Source organism: Taudactylus pleione, unplaced genomic scaffold (genome assembly GCF_031769625.1).
Source record: "Taudactylus pleione unplaced genomic scaffold, aTauple2 ptg000437l, whole genome shotgun sequence".
Taxonomy (NCBI): Eukaryota; Metazoa; Chordata; class Amphibia; order Anura; family Myobatrachidae; genus Taudactylus; species Taudactylus pleione.
The window spans coordinates 3,944,573-3,960,506 of record NW_028284839.1 but is presented as its reverse complement, the minus strand read 5'-3'; the positions used below and the strand labels follow the sequence as shown (position 1 = coordinate 3,960,506).

Here is a 15,934-nt window from a genome sequence, read left to right as displayed (position 1 = left end):
ACAACAACAAAAAAAATAACTGTGTTGACGTATGTTATAGATCAGCGGTGGGGAACCTTTTTTCTGCCGAGGGCCATTTTGATATATATAACATTATTTGCTAGCACGGTGCAGGCCACGCCCCCTCCATGTGATGTCAAATGGGGCGGCGCCACAATCGCCGGTGATTACAGCAATGCCCGTAGCATCCTGAGATTGATTCAGGGAGCTGTAAGGGCAGCGGTGTGATCGTCTGAAGCATCCTACGGACGCCCCAGGCGGCACTGCTGCATTGATTCTGGCTGCAGGATGCCATTCTAGGCACCCTACTAGCCAGATGAGGCTAGCAGAAAAAAGCTCTGAGGGCCAGACCAAATGATTCCCAGGACCTTATACGGCCCCTGGGCCTGAGGTTACCCCATCCCTGTTATAGAAGCATATGAACAATAAATATCAATAACATTTCTCATCCTTTAATTTCCCTTTAGACTATCTACTTCCACACGTCCCTGAATGATCCTGGCATCGTCGCAGTGGTTGAGGTGGTCGCCATTACCAAAAAACTAGATGGGATGAAACAAGAATTGTCCTGTGGTTTTGGGTTAATGAACTTACATAACATCCAAGCAGAGGAAGATAAAATCAGTCAGAACAAAAGGTAACTCCCAACAGCTCAAACAGCAGAATTTGCCGTCCTCCCGACTGTGTGTCCCTTATTAAGCCCCAGTCAGCTATAATTCAGGGTGGGTCAAATAACTGATAACGTGAAAGGATCAATTCATTCTTAACGTCCGTCTTTATAGGCTAGAACCTGGCGCAGCCACGTCTCATGACGGGAGGTGATTGTGAGGGAAAAAATAGTCTGTACTGATCATCTGTTGTCGTCTTAGGTGGAAGAAGGGCTGAAGCTACCATTAGGGAAGCCAAGGTTGTACTGAATGAGTGGCATAGAGTCTGATTTACAGCCGCAGGCAAAGCCGATGTTCGCTTAATTGAGTGTTTTTAGCTGCTGTGAATGAGTGAAAATCTCTAATAATGCCTTCAGCGCATACGTTACACAGAGCGTTGTTGCGATACAGATGCATGGGGCGTTTCTGGGAGGTGACTATTCAGGCGCACGTAGATCGTCTGCATAAAAGATAGTCTGCCTTATGGACGTGTTATGGGAGTGTTTGCGTTCACAGATGCTCATTCGTTCACATTGGAGAGCATACGTAGTAGGAAAATCTTCACCTCCCATAGGGCTGGTGTAATTTCGATGGTGTGACCAATGTGGAGTTTAAAGACGTACCAGGTGGTATTACAGTGTCTACGGAAGTGCCAAGTGGGAGTCTCAGTCCTTGCACATTCACATAATGGTTGACATGAATAGGAGTTGGGTGGTGGTCCTGCCACTGACAGGATGGGGGTCCTGTACAGGGTGTCCCCTGAGCTGGCGTAGGCCCTAAATTGGATTTGATAACAGGTGAGAACAATTATGTTCTAAAATACACTGTAGCTACTGTAGATCTGTGTGTAAAATTGTAGTAGTATAAATCAGGCTGTATCACATAAGGTAAAAAGCAATATAGGCCACATTTGTGTACAGTCCTAAACTTTAAAAAGGAAAGTCTATCATTAATGAAATGGTTATGATGGGGCGACCACTGGGCAGTAAGTTGGAAGTACTGGTGGTGCACATGGAGTGGACAGGATTGCATTGGAGGCTTCTAACACACTCAGCCGATGCAACAATCTGCTGAGATACAGACCAGAGTGTGCTAGAAGCACCAGAGCAGAGAGAGATACCCCAGGCAGGAAAAAGGAACTAACGAGTTGTGACAGGTGCAGGGTGTTAGAATGAACACTACCCCTGAACAGACATGCCTTCATTACAGACATCAGACATCTTAATGGAACCAGCAGGACCAAGGAATATCTCTTGTGTTTAAGCATAATACAATAATATTTCTCTCCCGTGCCTTATAACTATTACATAACTTTCATTTCATACAAATAACAAATTTCCCTATAGCAATACCCTGAAGTAACCTCACGCCAGAGCACAGTAATAGGGAATGTTTGCTAGGGAGCCTAATGGTTGCTGTGTGTTTTTGAATTCACAAATTAAAAACTGGCACCATTAGCTGCCCAGATGGCTTGTGTTCCTCTGTCAGCGTTACAGGGAAGAAAAGAAAGGGAATAATGTTTTGAAAATATTTACTGCTTTGTTTTGGTCTCGTTTGGACACTGCTTCCTCATTTAGATTGATGTAAAATAGCATATTGTGTCTATGATTACACGGTTGAACATGTTGCCTCCAAAGACACGGATTCTGCAAAAACTGCTTCATAAATGTTGCAATATAGTCATCTAGTTGTCATTATCCGAAACACCGTTCTCTAAAGAGATGTCTGTATTTCCCGTATGGAGCGTTCTGCTGATGTGAATAATGAAAGGTATATCTAATAGAATATTTGGTTAGAGAGATATTAAGTTAGTAGAGCATGAACAATAATCTCCTGCTTTGTTGAGGTCACACTGACACTCGTAGAATGGTAATCATGTGTCACTTGATCAGAATTTGTCTTGGCCATTAGGGATATGAAATCACGTTATCATTCTATCAAAAAAACGTCAATTTATTTTTCCTTGTAAAATAAAATGACTCTCCCTGTAAGGCTACAGTATATTCTGCCCAGCCAAACAAAGATATATGTCAGTCTTTTCTCTACGCATTTCCATATCTATTGCTGGAACTGTATTAAAAGGGGAGAGACAAGAAAGAACGCAATTTGTGTGGTTGGAAACACTGATGTATGGGTTGGGTACGGGATGCCATAATAATATGTAAAATGTATTAGGTAGGCAGTAAAACTAGCAAAATATTTGTCACCCATCTAGTCAACTGATGTTAACCAGAGTGATATAAAAATGCTTATTGACTAAGGGCCTGATTCAGAGTTGGGAATAGAGAGAGATATCTCTCTCAACTGATTTAAAATGTGCGGAGAGATTTAGATTTGGGAGGGAGGTGTCCAAATTGACATCTAAAGTGCAGTGTAATAATAAAGCTGTACAGTATTTGTGAGCTACATGCAAAAGCAGCCAGTATTTACCCTACATGTAAAAAATTATGTATTTACACCCCTTGCATTGCAACATAGGGCCTGATTCAGAGCCGCTCGTAAGCGGCCACTCGTTCGCTCCGAGCGATGTTTGCCCAACTGCGCATGCGTACGTATCGTTATACGCATGCGCGAACCAGTCAGTGCGGTCGAAATTCATGTGCTCGCAAAATAGCGAATGCCTGATAATTTGAGTGATAGAAAGAGGCGTATGTGGGTGGTAACAGGGGAAGGTGCTTGAAAACGGGGAGTGGAGATCAGATCGCAGGCGTGCTTAAAGGTCAAAACGGGCGTTTTATGGGTGTGCATAATTAAAACAGCAGCGTTATTGACCACGTCACTGGGTTATTTTATAGCCAGAACTGCTCGCAAAATTGTGGTAGCAAAAACCAACCACAAGAATAGCGAGCAGTTCATACCCTGGTCGATGTACTCGATTAATCTAATAAATAGCGGACATGACGTAGGATGCGAGCGGCCAGGGGGCGTAGTTTCCCAAAAAACGACTGCAAGTTTTGTTCGCTCGTTCAGACCTAGAGGCGTGAACAGACCGCAAACTGAATCAGGCTGGCTCTGAATCAGGCCCATAGTTTGTTCAGGTTCACAGTTGAGAGAGATATCTCTCTCTATTATTCCCAAGTCTGAATCAGGCCCTACATTTTTACTATCGTTCTCGCATATGTGTTGGCAATATCCTATAATATAAGCACAATATTAAATTAAGACAGTAGAATGGGATATAGGCCCTCATTCAGAGCCACTCGCTAGCGGCAGTACGCTCGTTCCGAGCGATGTTCACACATCTGCGCATGCGTACGGTTTTTAGTACGCATGCGCGAACCAGTCAGTGCGGCCGAAAATCATTTGTACGCAATATAGCGAGGGCCTGCTATTTTGAGTGACAGGAGGAGGCGTATGTGGGTGGTAACAGGGGAAGGTGCTTGAAAACGGGGAGTGGAGATCCGATCGCAGGCGTGCTTAAAGGTCAAAACGGGCGTTTTATGGGTGTGCATAATTAATACAGCAGCGTCAATGACCACGTCACTTGGGTTTTTTTAACTCAGAACTGCTCGCAAAATAGCCGTTGAAAAAACCAACCACAAGAATAGCGAGCAGTTCATACACTGTACGATGTACTCGATTAATCTAATAAATAGCGGACATGACGTATGGTGCGAGCGGCCAGGGGGCGTTTTTATCAAATAAACGAGCGTATGTTTCGCTCGCTCGTTCAGACTTAGAGGTGTGAACAGACCGCAATGTGCGAACGGATCATTTGCATAGCCACCCCTTGTTTTTGAACGAACGAACGCAAATAGCGAACGGCTCTGATTGAGGGCCATAGTTTACAGAAATTGTGTGTGCTGTAGCTATAACACTCCCCACTTGTTTGCAAAAAAAAATACGTTTTTTTTAATGCACAAAATCAATATTTTAGGGTTTGACTGAATCCGAAATAATTTTCCAAAAGAAAAATAAACGTTCCTATTGAGCTGTTATTGTGTTTGTTTGTTTTTTAAACTCTTTTAAACCTGGTCCATTCTTGTGGATACAGCTGCTTAGGGATGCAGTGACTGACAATCATAATGTCGATGGTTATGTCAACATTGTTTAAATGCCGACATGGAACATGCCAACATCTGCAGAATGCTGACATTAGCGTTAGGCACTAGGTGTAGGGTTAGGGATAGGCTGTGGTGGGGGGGGGGGGGGAAGGATTGGGGCTAGTGTACTCACAGCCTCTGGATCAGCTCATTGCCGGACTCACCGTGGCATCGGCGAAGCTGCTACCTGGTAAGTAAAGCCGATGCACCGCCGGGACACACAGTTTTTTGTTAATATTCTAATCATGTCGACATGATGACATCTTGCATGTCGATATTACGGCCATGAATGTCAACAGAACATACCCAGACCTTTGATTATAGGGACCAGAAAGTCAATATGTGAGCTGCATGTGGAGAATATCAGATCACAGCTGCCATCATATAGATGATAGAAGCCTTACCTTAATATTTGCCAACATATCTATAAAAAGTAGCATCATTAAATATATAAGGGGCAATGCGAATGTACCGCTCTTTGAAGTGATTTCAGAAAGGAATAATATATTTGTTGGTTATTTCCAGTGCACATGACCTACTTGTATATTTAAAACCATATTAGTTATGTGAGGTTACTACCTGGACTGGTTATCCCACTATTCAGACCTAGGCAGTTGGTCACTCAATCAGGGCTTTTAATGCCTCATGATACCCCCACACTGAGAAATGGAGGGGCAATGTCTGGGAGCTTATTACTGCGAAGCTACCGGCTGCTGCTTTTCTATGTCAGTGATGGGCATGGAGTGTGTTACGCTGGGTTATATTCTGCCACACTCATAGCATGGGTATCGGAGGATGCAGTCCCATTGCTTGTCTACTAATGAGATGGAGCAGGGGTCAGGGAACTTTTTTATCTTTTACCCCAAAATATATTTAGATACGCCATTACCCCCTTGATTTGAAAGGAAGGAAATCATATAGTAGTGCCCCCATATAATGCCCCTGTAGTAGTGCCCCCATATAATGCCCCTATAGTAGTGCCCCCATATAATGCCACTATAGTAGTGCCCCCATAGTTATGCCCCTGTAGTAGTGCCCCCATATAATGCCCCTGTAGTAGTGCCCCCATATAATGCCCCTGTAGTAGTGCCCCCATAGTTATTCCCCTGTAGTAGTGCCCCCATATAATACCCCTGTAGTAGTGCCCCCATATAATACCCCTGTAGTGCCGCTTGTACAAAAAAAAAAACACCTTAATCCCCGCTCCTGCATCCGCCGCCGTCCTGTCCGCCCGGCTGCTCCTCGAAACTATGGGAGAGATGTCATGACGTCTCTCCCGTAGTGCGCATGGAGAGAGGCGGAAGCTGGAGTTCAGAAGAGAACTCCAGCCGCTGCCTAACGCGGCGCTGCAGGGAAGGAGCCGGGCGCCCGCTGGTAATAACATCTCAGCGGGCGTCAGGGTTAGATCCTCCCTGCGGCACAGTCGGGCATGCATAATTATGAATCATTCTATATTATAGAATGATTCATATGCATGCCCGGCTGTCCGTCCATTACCCCCAGGAATTTCATTTTTACCCCATGTGGAGTAATTTACCCGTTCCCCCGAACACTGAGATAGAGGATTGGTAGCATCCATGTGGGGTGGTGCACCTAGTGCCTCCGTGGAGCTTCCACCAGCGCTGACTACTTCTATTATCTCTCTGTCTGTTTTTCAGGTTGAACCTTTATCATGGATCACCTCGGGTTCTCTTACATCCATCCTTTAAGGATCCAACCGAATGTAAGTATCACTTATCCTTAACCGTGTTAAGGTTATTCTCTAATTGTTAATGTGCACTAGTTGATACTTGTATGTATTCTTGTTTTGGTTCTAGTATTCAGGAATAAATAAGCGCTTTTTATTAATATATTACTTGGTGATGTTATGTAACTGAATAGTATTGTGGGTTCTGATTTCTTAAAAATAAACACAAATTATAATGGTGAAAACATTAAAAGAACAAAATGGTCTGTGTTGTACTGGATCTTTTAATATAAAATGTGCAATCAAAAGAAAATACAGATAGACACCTTCCAGTGGTAGGTAGGTACTGTAGCCTCATCAGATATGTTGAGCTGAAATGCGAGCCTCATGAAGAAACTATAGAAATAATGTATAATTCCAATAATATACCTGATATTTCTATTTTTCATATGCAAATGTTAAGAAAATTATGACCTTCTTGATAATTGCCACATTTCTATATTTCTATCATGTTCCAAAAGCATTGTGACTTAATTTGACTTGTTAATTTGTCTACTTAAACTACATTTAATAATATTCTGTCTTTGTGCACAGGTCTATGTGCCAGATAAGCTTGGCTGTTATTAATGCTATTTAGCTAAAGACAGAAAATAGTTTGGTGTACAATAGCACTGATTGATTTAAATTGGCATTGTATTGCAAGATAATTCAGGTTGTAACTCAAAGGCTTTCTCAAAGTTTTAGTGTTGAGACCAAATCTTGGTAGTGGCAGAACTGAGGGCCTGATTCAGAGCCGCTCGTAAGCGGCCGCTCATTCGCTCCAAGCGATGTTCGCACAACTGCGCATGCGTATGGATCGTAATGCGCATGCGCCAGCCAGTCAGTGCGATCGGAAATCGAGCGCTCGCCAAATAGCGAGTGCCTGCTAATTTGAGTGACAGGATGAGGCGTTTGTGGGTGGTGACAGGGGAAGGTGCGTGAAAACGGGGAGTGGAGATCCGAACGCAGGCGTGCCAAACGGTGAAAACGGGCATTTTAAGGGTGTGCATAATTAACAAAGCAGCGTCATCGACCACATCACTTGGTTGTCTCTTAGCCTGAACTGTTCGCATGATTGCTGTAGGATAAACCTACCACAAACACTGCGAGCAGTTCAGATGCTTTTCGATGTACTCGATTAATCAAATAAATAGCGGAGATGACGTATGATGCGAGCGGCCAGGGGGCGTCTTTACAAATAGCGAGCGCATGTTTCGTTCGTTCGCTCGGACATAGAGGCGTCAACAGACCGCAAAGAGCGAGCGCTCAATTTAAATAGCCGGCCCCTTTTTCTGAACGAGCGAGCGCAAATAGCGTCCGGCTCCGAATCAGGCCCTGAGTTGTAATAAGTGTGAAATAGCGTTTTAGGGGATCTTTATCATTTTTAGACAAACAGGGTGGTTTTGTTTTAATTACTCCTTTGACACTCGCACTTCACACAAGGCAAGGTGAGTGTCGTCGTCACAAATGACAATGCTTAAAGCATAAAAAATACAACAAATGGTATTTTACTTCCCGCAGTTTCCCCTTTCCTGTGAGGTCATTACAAAAACCTTTGTGCCTGCCAGTAGGGTTTTAAACAAATTGTATTACATTGTGTTCCCTCTTGTGTAATAATTATTGAATTTATTTTGCTCCCCATTGTACGGCACTGCGATGTTCTGTAGCGTCTGTTAAATAAATTAAAAACCTTGATTGAGATGTGCGTGCTGCCATTATTAAATATGGGTCCATTATTTTCCTGAAATGGATTGGTTTTGTAAATAGAATCCCTACCTTAGATTTATATATCTATTATTTATTTATTACCAGTTATTTATATAGCGCACACATATTCCGCAGCGCTTTACAGAGAGTATTTTACCATTCACATCAGTCCCTACCCCAATGGAGCTTACAATCTATATTCCCTACCACATGCACACATACATACACACTATGGTCAATTATGTGGGGAGCCAGTATATATACCAGTATATTTTTGGAGTGTGGGAGGAAACCGGAGTTCCCGGAGGAAACCCACGCAAGCACAGGGAGAATATACAAACAGCACACAGTTAGGGCCATAGTGGGAATCGAACCCACGACCTCAGTGCTGTGAGGCAGTAATGCTAACCATTACACCGTCTGTGCTGCCCATTGTTAGTTAGGTAACCCTCTAGTAGACTGCATCTAACAGGTGCCTGCAGGGCCTGCATCTGCACTGTACCACTGTATCTCGCGGTTGTTTCTCCTGGGTAAAGTGCCAACGCTATTCAACTAGAGACCTGCGATTAACCACGAGGTAGAATTTAATGGTGATTTCTACTTACACGTTCCAGAAGTGCATTTTGTCCGAGAGAAGAGACCACTCGACACATATAATGCGGAAGTTCAACTTTTAATAGCGTAATACTGTATATGTATTAACTTTAGACACTGATTTGTCTACTTTACTGTCAGACTTGAATTGAGGGCCACATGGACTAGGGGCTGAAAATGATCAAGGGCCTAGTGTGAGAGGTGGAGGAGGTGTGGTCAGTGCTGTGTGGGTGTGGCCAGTGCCATGTGGGAGTGTACACCCCCTACACTATCCGACTAAGGCACAGGTTCTCAAACCCAGTTCTCAGGACCCCAAACAGTTCATGTTTTCCATGTTTCCTCACAGAATCACTAGTGAAATAATTATCTCCACATGTGGATCTTTTAAAATGTGTCAGTGAATAATGAACACCCCTGTCCTCCTGCTAGCCGACTTGGAAAGTAAGAACTGTGGACCTCATTCAGAGCCGCTCGCAAAATGCGAGCTCTCGCTCTGAATGAGGGCGGCTGCTTGTCTGTAATGAGCTGACCTCCTGGGCGCTCGCTAAGCTGTGGGTGACCACCCACAGCTTTAGCGAGCGGCCAGGTTGATGGTCGCGATGGTCAAGACCATCGGGGTTTGTGGTAGGGTCTCGTCTGCCGCAAGCCCCAGTGAGCTTTTGGCTCGTGATGTCAGTGGGGCCGCCCCCAAACGGCAGGCGTTCCTTCGGGAACGCCTCCGTTTGGCCAGCCACCCCCCACCCCGCCTACAAAACTGTGTGAGCTGTCGATCACCATTGACAGCCCGCCCCTTTTGTAGTAAGCCCCGGAGAGAATTTCTGGCACAGGGCCTCAACATCGACCCGCTTACGAGCGCTCAGCACTTGCGAGCGGGTCTGAATGAGACCCTGTGTGGGGTCCTGAGGACTGAGTTTGAGAACCAGTGGACTAAGGGGTAGATGTATGAAGCGGCATTGTGGGGGTTTAGTGGTATCAGCGCATGTTATGTAATGTGGTAAAGTGTATGCAATAATTATCAGCGCACTGATCTTCAAGACACTACCATGGCACTCCAGTCACATGGAACATGATGTAGTGAGCAGAGAAGCTTTGAAATGCCTCTCTGAGCTATGCATTGTTATATCCTTCCCCTCCTTCTATCCCTTTGCCACCACATGCATGCTGAGAGCTGTGACCATGTGGAGACCATATTTGTTTGTCCAATAGAGGTATTGAAAGGGAGATAATGATATATAGCATGATACTTGAGAACAAATCTTTTTTAGATGTATGCTTAAAACAATCATTAACTTGCTACGTAAGTAATCTTCGTGGGATTAATCCTTTTGTTGTAAAATGACAAAAAAATAATGATTTGCTGACCTGAGTTAAATATATTATTTTTAATGCCATGCACAAAATTGATGTAAAATAATAAAATATTCGGAGGGAAAAGATAGATACATTGTATGGGATCATATACTTACTACTGTAATTTATAGTAATAAATATATATCGTATAAAAGTTATGTGACCATATAAAAAAGACAATGCTGCAAGCCAAGTGCTTTTATAAAGCTCACACAACTCCTTGGTCACTTTTAATATTTGAAATAATTTAGTGCACTATACCCTATAATATACAATTTGTTATAATGAATACTGAAGTGTTCAGTTTCCTTGCATAATAACATCAGTTGTGTATTATATGGTCTAGTATTGGGGAGACAGTACTGTAATTACTTCAGTCATTATTGGGGTGTAGTGTATGCGTATAAGTGCTTTTTCAATGTATTTGAATAAAGTATTGTAGCAGTTGGCACCAGCCAATGGGAAGGCGGTAGAATACAGGGGTCTATTTACTAAGCAGTGTTAGGAGACAGAGTGAAAAGTGATAAGGTGCCAGCCAATCAGCTCCCAACTGTCATCTCACAGGCTGTGTTTGAAAAATGACAGTTGGGAGCTGATTGGCTGGTAACATATCACTTTTCACTCTGGGCATGATTCAGAGCCACTCGTAAGCGGCCGCTCGTTCGCTCCGAGCGATGTTCGCACATCTGCGCATGCGTATGGGTCGTAATGCGCATGCACCAACCAGTCATTGCGGTCGGAAATCGAGTGCTCGCAAAACAGCGAGTGCCTGCTAATTTGAGTGACAGGATGAGGCGTTTGTGGGTGGTAACAGGGGAAGGTGCTTGAAAACGGGGAGTGGAGATCCGAACGCAGGCGTGCCAAACGGTCAAAACGGGCTTTTTAAGGGTGTGCATAATTAACAAAGCAGCGTCATCGGCCACGTCACTTGGTTGTTTCTTAGCCTGAACTGTTCGCATGATTGCGGTAGGAAAATCCAACTACAAGCACTGCGAGCAGTTCAGACGCCTTTCGATGTACTCGATTAATCAAATAAATAGCGGAGATGACGTAGGATGCGAGCGGCCAGGGGGCGTCTTTACAAAATAGCGAGCACATGTTTCGTTTGCTCGCTCAGACGTAGAGGCGTCAACAGACCGCAAAGAGCGAGCGCTCAATTTAAGTAGCCGGCCCCTTTTTCTGAACGAGCGAGCGCAAATAGCGTCCGGCTCTGGATCAGGCCCTCTGTCTCCTAACACTGCTTAGTAACTAGACCCCACAGTGACGTAGAATCCTATTTTTATAACATTCCGACTTGTTTTATTGCTGCATATAGTACAATGGCTGTGGTAATTCCTTAGAACGATCATCCTATGAACCGCAATATAAAATACCCATGTAATCTATCTATTTTTCCTTGATGATCCACCATAAAGTATCAGTGAGTGTCTAAATCAGCCTGGAGGAAAACTGGAAATAATGGGGAAACACATAAGAAAGATAAATGTTCTTAATTTTCTTTTATATGTACACTGATAAAAAGTAATTGCAGGTTGTCCTTACGCTGTATCTTATCACCCATGAGGGCATACATCATTTATCTCTTTAATCATAAACAATCCTTTTTACTTTTTTCTCCAGACTTTTGCTGAGTTATTATTTCTTTGTTTTGCTATTTATTCTGAGTAATTGTATAAACGGATATTACAGGTCGCACGCTGCATTATGCTTTTGTTGGCAATTAGCTGACACAAATAAAAAAATGTTGTAGCTTCCAGAAATATTGAATAAGTCTGAGAATTAGGGGTATATTTACTAAAGTGCAGATTTTTAGAAGTGGAGATGTTGCCCATAGCAACCAATCAGATTCTACTTAACATTCATCTAGCACCTTCTACAAGATAATAGCTAGAATCTGATTGGTTCCGATGGGCAACACCTTCCCATCTATAAACCCCCACTTTAGTAAATATACCCCTTTAAGTCCACCCCTGGCAGCCTACACTTGGTCGACCACATTTGAGAACTACAAAATGGTTGCTACACAGAGCAAGATCCTTTTTGGAGGCGATGTGATCCTCCATTTTGCGCAAACATGTCAAGATTTCAGTCAAAGAGCATAGATTTAAGATGGCTGCATTTGCGGATGAGCATTAGTTTACACTTGGCGATGGGTGAAGTGAGGGCGCTCCTTAGAGGGTAAAGTGTATGCTCACCACTGTGCAAAGTTAAAATGGTGGATGCTGAGGTAATGAATTAATGAAAATGCCCAGATTTCTGCTTGTGAGACAGATGATCTAAATGAAGGATTCTGTTCTTGAGACAAAGGAACTGAACTGAAGTTTCCCTGGAAACTGCTCATGAGGCACAAGAGCTGTATGAGGGAAGCTATCTACAAAGCAGCTTGTGAGGCAAAGAACCAGAATGAAGGAAATTACCTCAGATTGAGGATAATGCAGTATGCAGCTGACTAGCCAAGTTATCACATTTATATAAAATATTTATATGTATTCCAGGCCAGATGAACAATAGGGCGGATGGGACTACAGCTCTAGGCTTCCACATAAAAATAGGTCCATCATCATGACCGCATGATTCCTGCCACTCACATGACGGCTTTAAATCAAAGCTAAATTGTATTTCTACACTGAAGAGCCAAAAGTCATGGGATAGCAGTATGTAAAGGTAATGGAAGGTGGCGTCACCGTACTGTGATGTCTTGAAAATGCCCAGACCTGCATCAGCTGTAATCTGACATCTCGTGAGTCAGTGTGAACACCGGCTAGGCCGCTCATGGCAAAGCGACATCAATTATCTGAGTTCGAAAGGGGCATGATAGTGGGTCCCGACTGATGGGACAATACATTTTCGAAGTCTTGCGGACATTCAACATTCCTCGATCTACGGTGTCATGTGTGTACTGGGAATACCCGTTGGAAGGCTTTATCAGACCCTGCGGACAGCGCAGTGCCCGACCATGGGTGCGGCGCCTGGCCAGAATTGTCCGTGGTAACAGACAAGCAACGCTGGCCCAAATCACATCCACATTCAATGCAGGAGGTTCCAGACCCATATCCAACAGGTCAATACAGTGTTCATTAGCTTCCATGGGGTATGGGAGCATAAGACCCACCAAAGTGCCCCTGTTAACACTACGACACCAGACACAGCGCCTCACCCGGGCTCGTGATGTCACTAATTGAACCCTGGAGGACTGGCAATGTGGCGTGGTTTGATGAGTCACGTTTCCAGTTGTTTCAGGCTGATGGTAGGGTTCGGGTGTGACGCAGACATGAACACGAGCGGTAACCGCTACATTGCACTGCTTGATGACCATTTGCAGCCCTCTATGGATTTCATGTACCCCCACAATGATGGAATATTCCAGCAGGATAATACATCGTGTCATCAGTCCCAAGTTGTCCAGAATTGGAGAGGAGCATTCTCGAGAGTTCCGACCAATGGTGTGGCCACCACATTTGCCTGACATGAACCCCAATTCAGCATCTATGGGACGTGGTGGAGAGGTCCAAGATCCTGCACCTCCAAATATCAGGGAGCTGTGGGAAGCTATCCAGACGGCATGGATCAACATCTCTCCAGAGGTCTTTAGTGTTCACTCTAGCTCCAGCAGCAGCCAGGGCGCCGGAGCTAGAGAAGGCACTTCCGCGCGCGCACCCGAAAAGGGGGCAGTGCCATTGAAAAGGGGGCGTGTCTATAAGACGAGTCACCCTTTTCGTCACTCTTGGGGGCGTGCCCGGCACTTATGGACACGCCGGGCAGCCCCCAAGCGCTGCTGACAGGGAGAATAGATGCCAGGCGCATACATCATTGTCTTATCTATAAAGGCTCCAGGGTGTACGGTGCACATGCACCCCCCTGGGTCCAAGGGGGCCCACACCTTGCGCCCATGTTTAATATTTACTTCTCCAGAGTCCTGCCTCGGTGTTGCAGCAGCAGTGAAAATCACCGGGAAAATGGCTGCCCCGTATGTGCAGTAGAGGTGTCTCTGGGACCATGGCATGAACGCCATGTTACCGTAGACCTGCACATGCGCAGTAGACTCTGGCACATTGTTCGCACGAATAGCCTGCACATGGGCCCCCTCCTCTCGTCAACCGCCCCTGCCCTGCATACATTTCTATGCTCTCTAACAGGCAGATGAAGCGTGGAATAACTGTGTTGTTATTATAAGCAGGCTCAATCCTTCTGTGTAATCCCATGCAAAGCTACAACAGCTAAATATTTGGATCCTCCATCTCTTCAAGAGACTTCCACACACAAAACAACTGTTTTTGTTTTTGTGTATAATTAGCTGAGCTTTTTGCCAGACACAGAAGCTAATTATCCTGCTGTGCTGCATGAATTGTCAGGCGGGGATATGGCTTTTTCCTAACCTATTTCATTTGGAATAAATATCAGTAATGCAGAAGATTTTTAACATTGGCTAAAATTGCTTTAAAGCACGCCTGCACACGTTTTATTCGGGGGCCTGAATAGAACGTCTGCAGTGATTGAAGGTGGACAACAGACACCTATAATGATACTGACTGGTTTATTGTTCCTGAAGCGCCCACATTTACTGTATGATAGATTCTGTTTTGCTTTTTGTTTGCCCTGATTAATGGGACAGTACTTGTCTAGAGCTTTTCTATTGTCTTAGAAAATTCTGCACCTGCCATAGCGACAACAGCCTAACTACTCAGGAGAATAGATATTCATACATTCAACTAGTGCACAGATAAGGTATAGCTAAACCCATGTAGAATACACTTGCAGATAAATAGATATAAAAGAGGCAACATTACTTTAGAGGCGTCACCGGTTGTGTGCAACATTCGCGCATGTGCGAGGGGTGTGGCCTCGTGGACACGAGTCTACGTCCCCTTGATGTGCCATTTTGTGTATCACGCCTCTGTTGTTGGTACGCTGGGGAGCTTGCCCAGTGCGTCGGGAGCTGCTGGGAAGCCCTCCCAGCACAGTGTGGATCACTGCTATCAGCGCTGCTTGGTGACGCCATCCGAGGGGGGTGACTCCAAAATGGCAGAGCAGCTGTGCTATTTTGATGTTACCCCCTTTGGATCGTGTCACTTGGTGGGACCCCCCCTAGTGACACCATTGCATTACATTGTAACTGTGGTAAACAGCAAATTGATTTCATGGTGGATTTAGGGCCACAAGGGCCCCTGGCTGGAAACTATCAATAGCCTATTGTTCGAGGCGGAGGAACTGTAGCCAGTGCTTTGTGGGTGTGGTCAGAGCCATGTGGGCATGACCAGTGCTGTGTGGGTGTGGCCAGTGCTATGTAGGCATGTCAGCCACACACCAGCAGCTCCAGTGTCTCGCTAAATCCCTAAAAATAGAAAACTTGCATCATTTTGTGAAGAAAGTAGAAATTAAATTTTAATACTGGTCATCAGTTTGCGGTCGTGATGATGGGCCTATTTTATGTGGAGGCCTGGGGCTGTGCTCCCATCCACCCCATTGTTCATCTGGACCTGAATGGGTTGGAGTATTTTCGCCAATCATCTACAGATGTGTCAGCATACATCTGTCAACGCGGGAGCTCAGTGTGACTCGGTAGTGCTGAGCGTCTTTTCATACATCTTTTTACTTTCAAATGTGTCTTACTTGCACAACGATGCAAATAGATAGCACAAGCAGCTTCTGCTGATTAAAATGATATGCAGCATGCTTATGTTCTCTTAGCGAGTGCGGCTGTATCTGCATGTGAAATGCTACGCTACAGTGTCAGCGGCTGTGACACTGTAACGTAGCATTTTGCATGCAGATACACCCTCAGACACACACAGAACATAGGCATGCTGCATATCATTTTACTCAGCAGGAGTACATCGTTGTGCGAATAAAGCGCATTTGAAGGTAAA

The 15,934-nt window shown here is 44.6% G+C and overlaps 1 protein-coding gene across 2 annotated transcripts in view; it reads left to right on the top strand.

The window, feature by feature from the left end:
* NPHP4 (nephrocystin 4) overlaps nucleotides 1–15,934 on the top strand; it is a 376,954-nt gene that overhangs the window by 97,372 nt on the left and 263,648 nt on the right. For both annotated transcript variants that reach the window (XM_088447716.1, XM_088447715.1), the window contains exons 4-5: nucleotides 468–637; nucleotides 6,349–6,413. In XM_088447716.1, coding sequence (XP_088303842.1) covers nucleotides 468–637; nucleotides 6,349–6,413 — 235 coding nt within the window. The remainder of the gene's footprint in view (nucleotides 1–467; nucleotides 638–6,348; nucleotides 6,414–15,934) is intronic.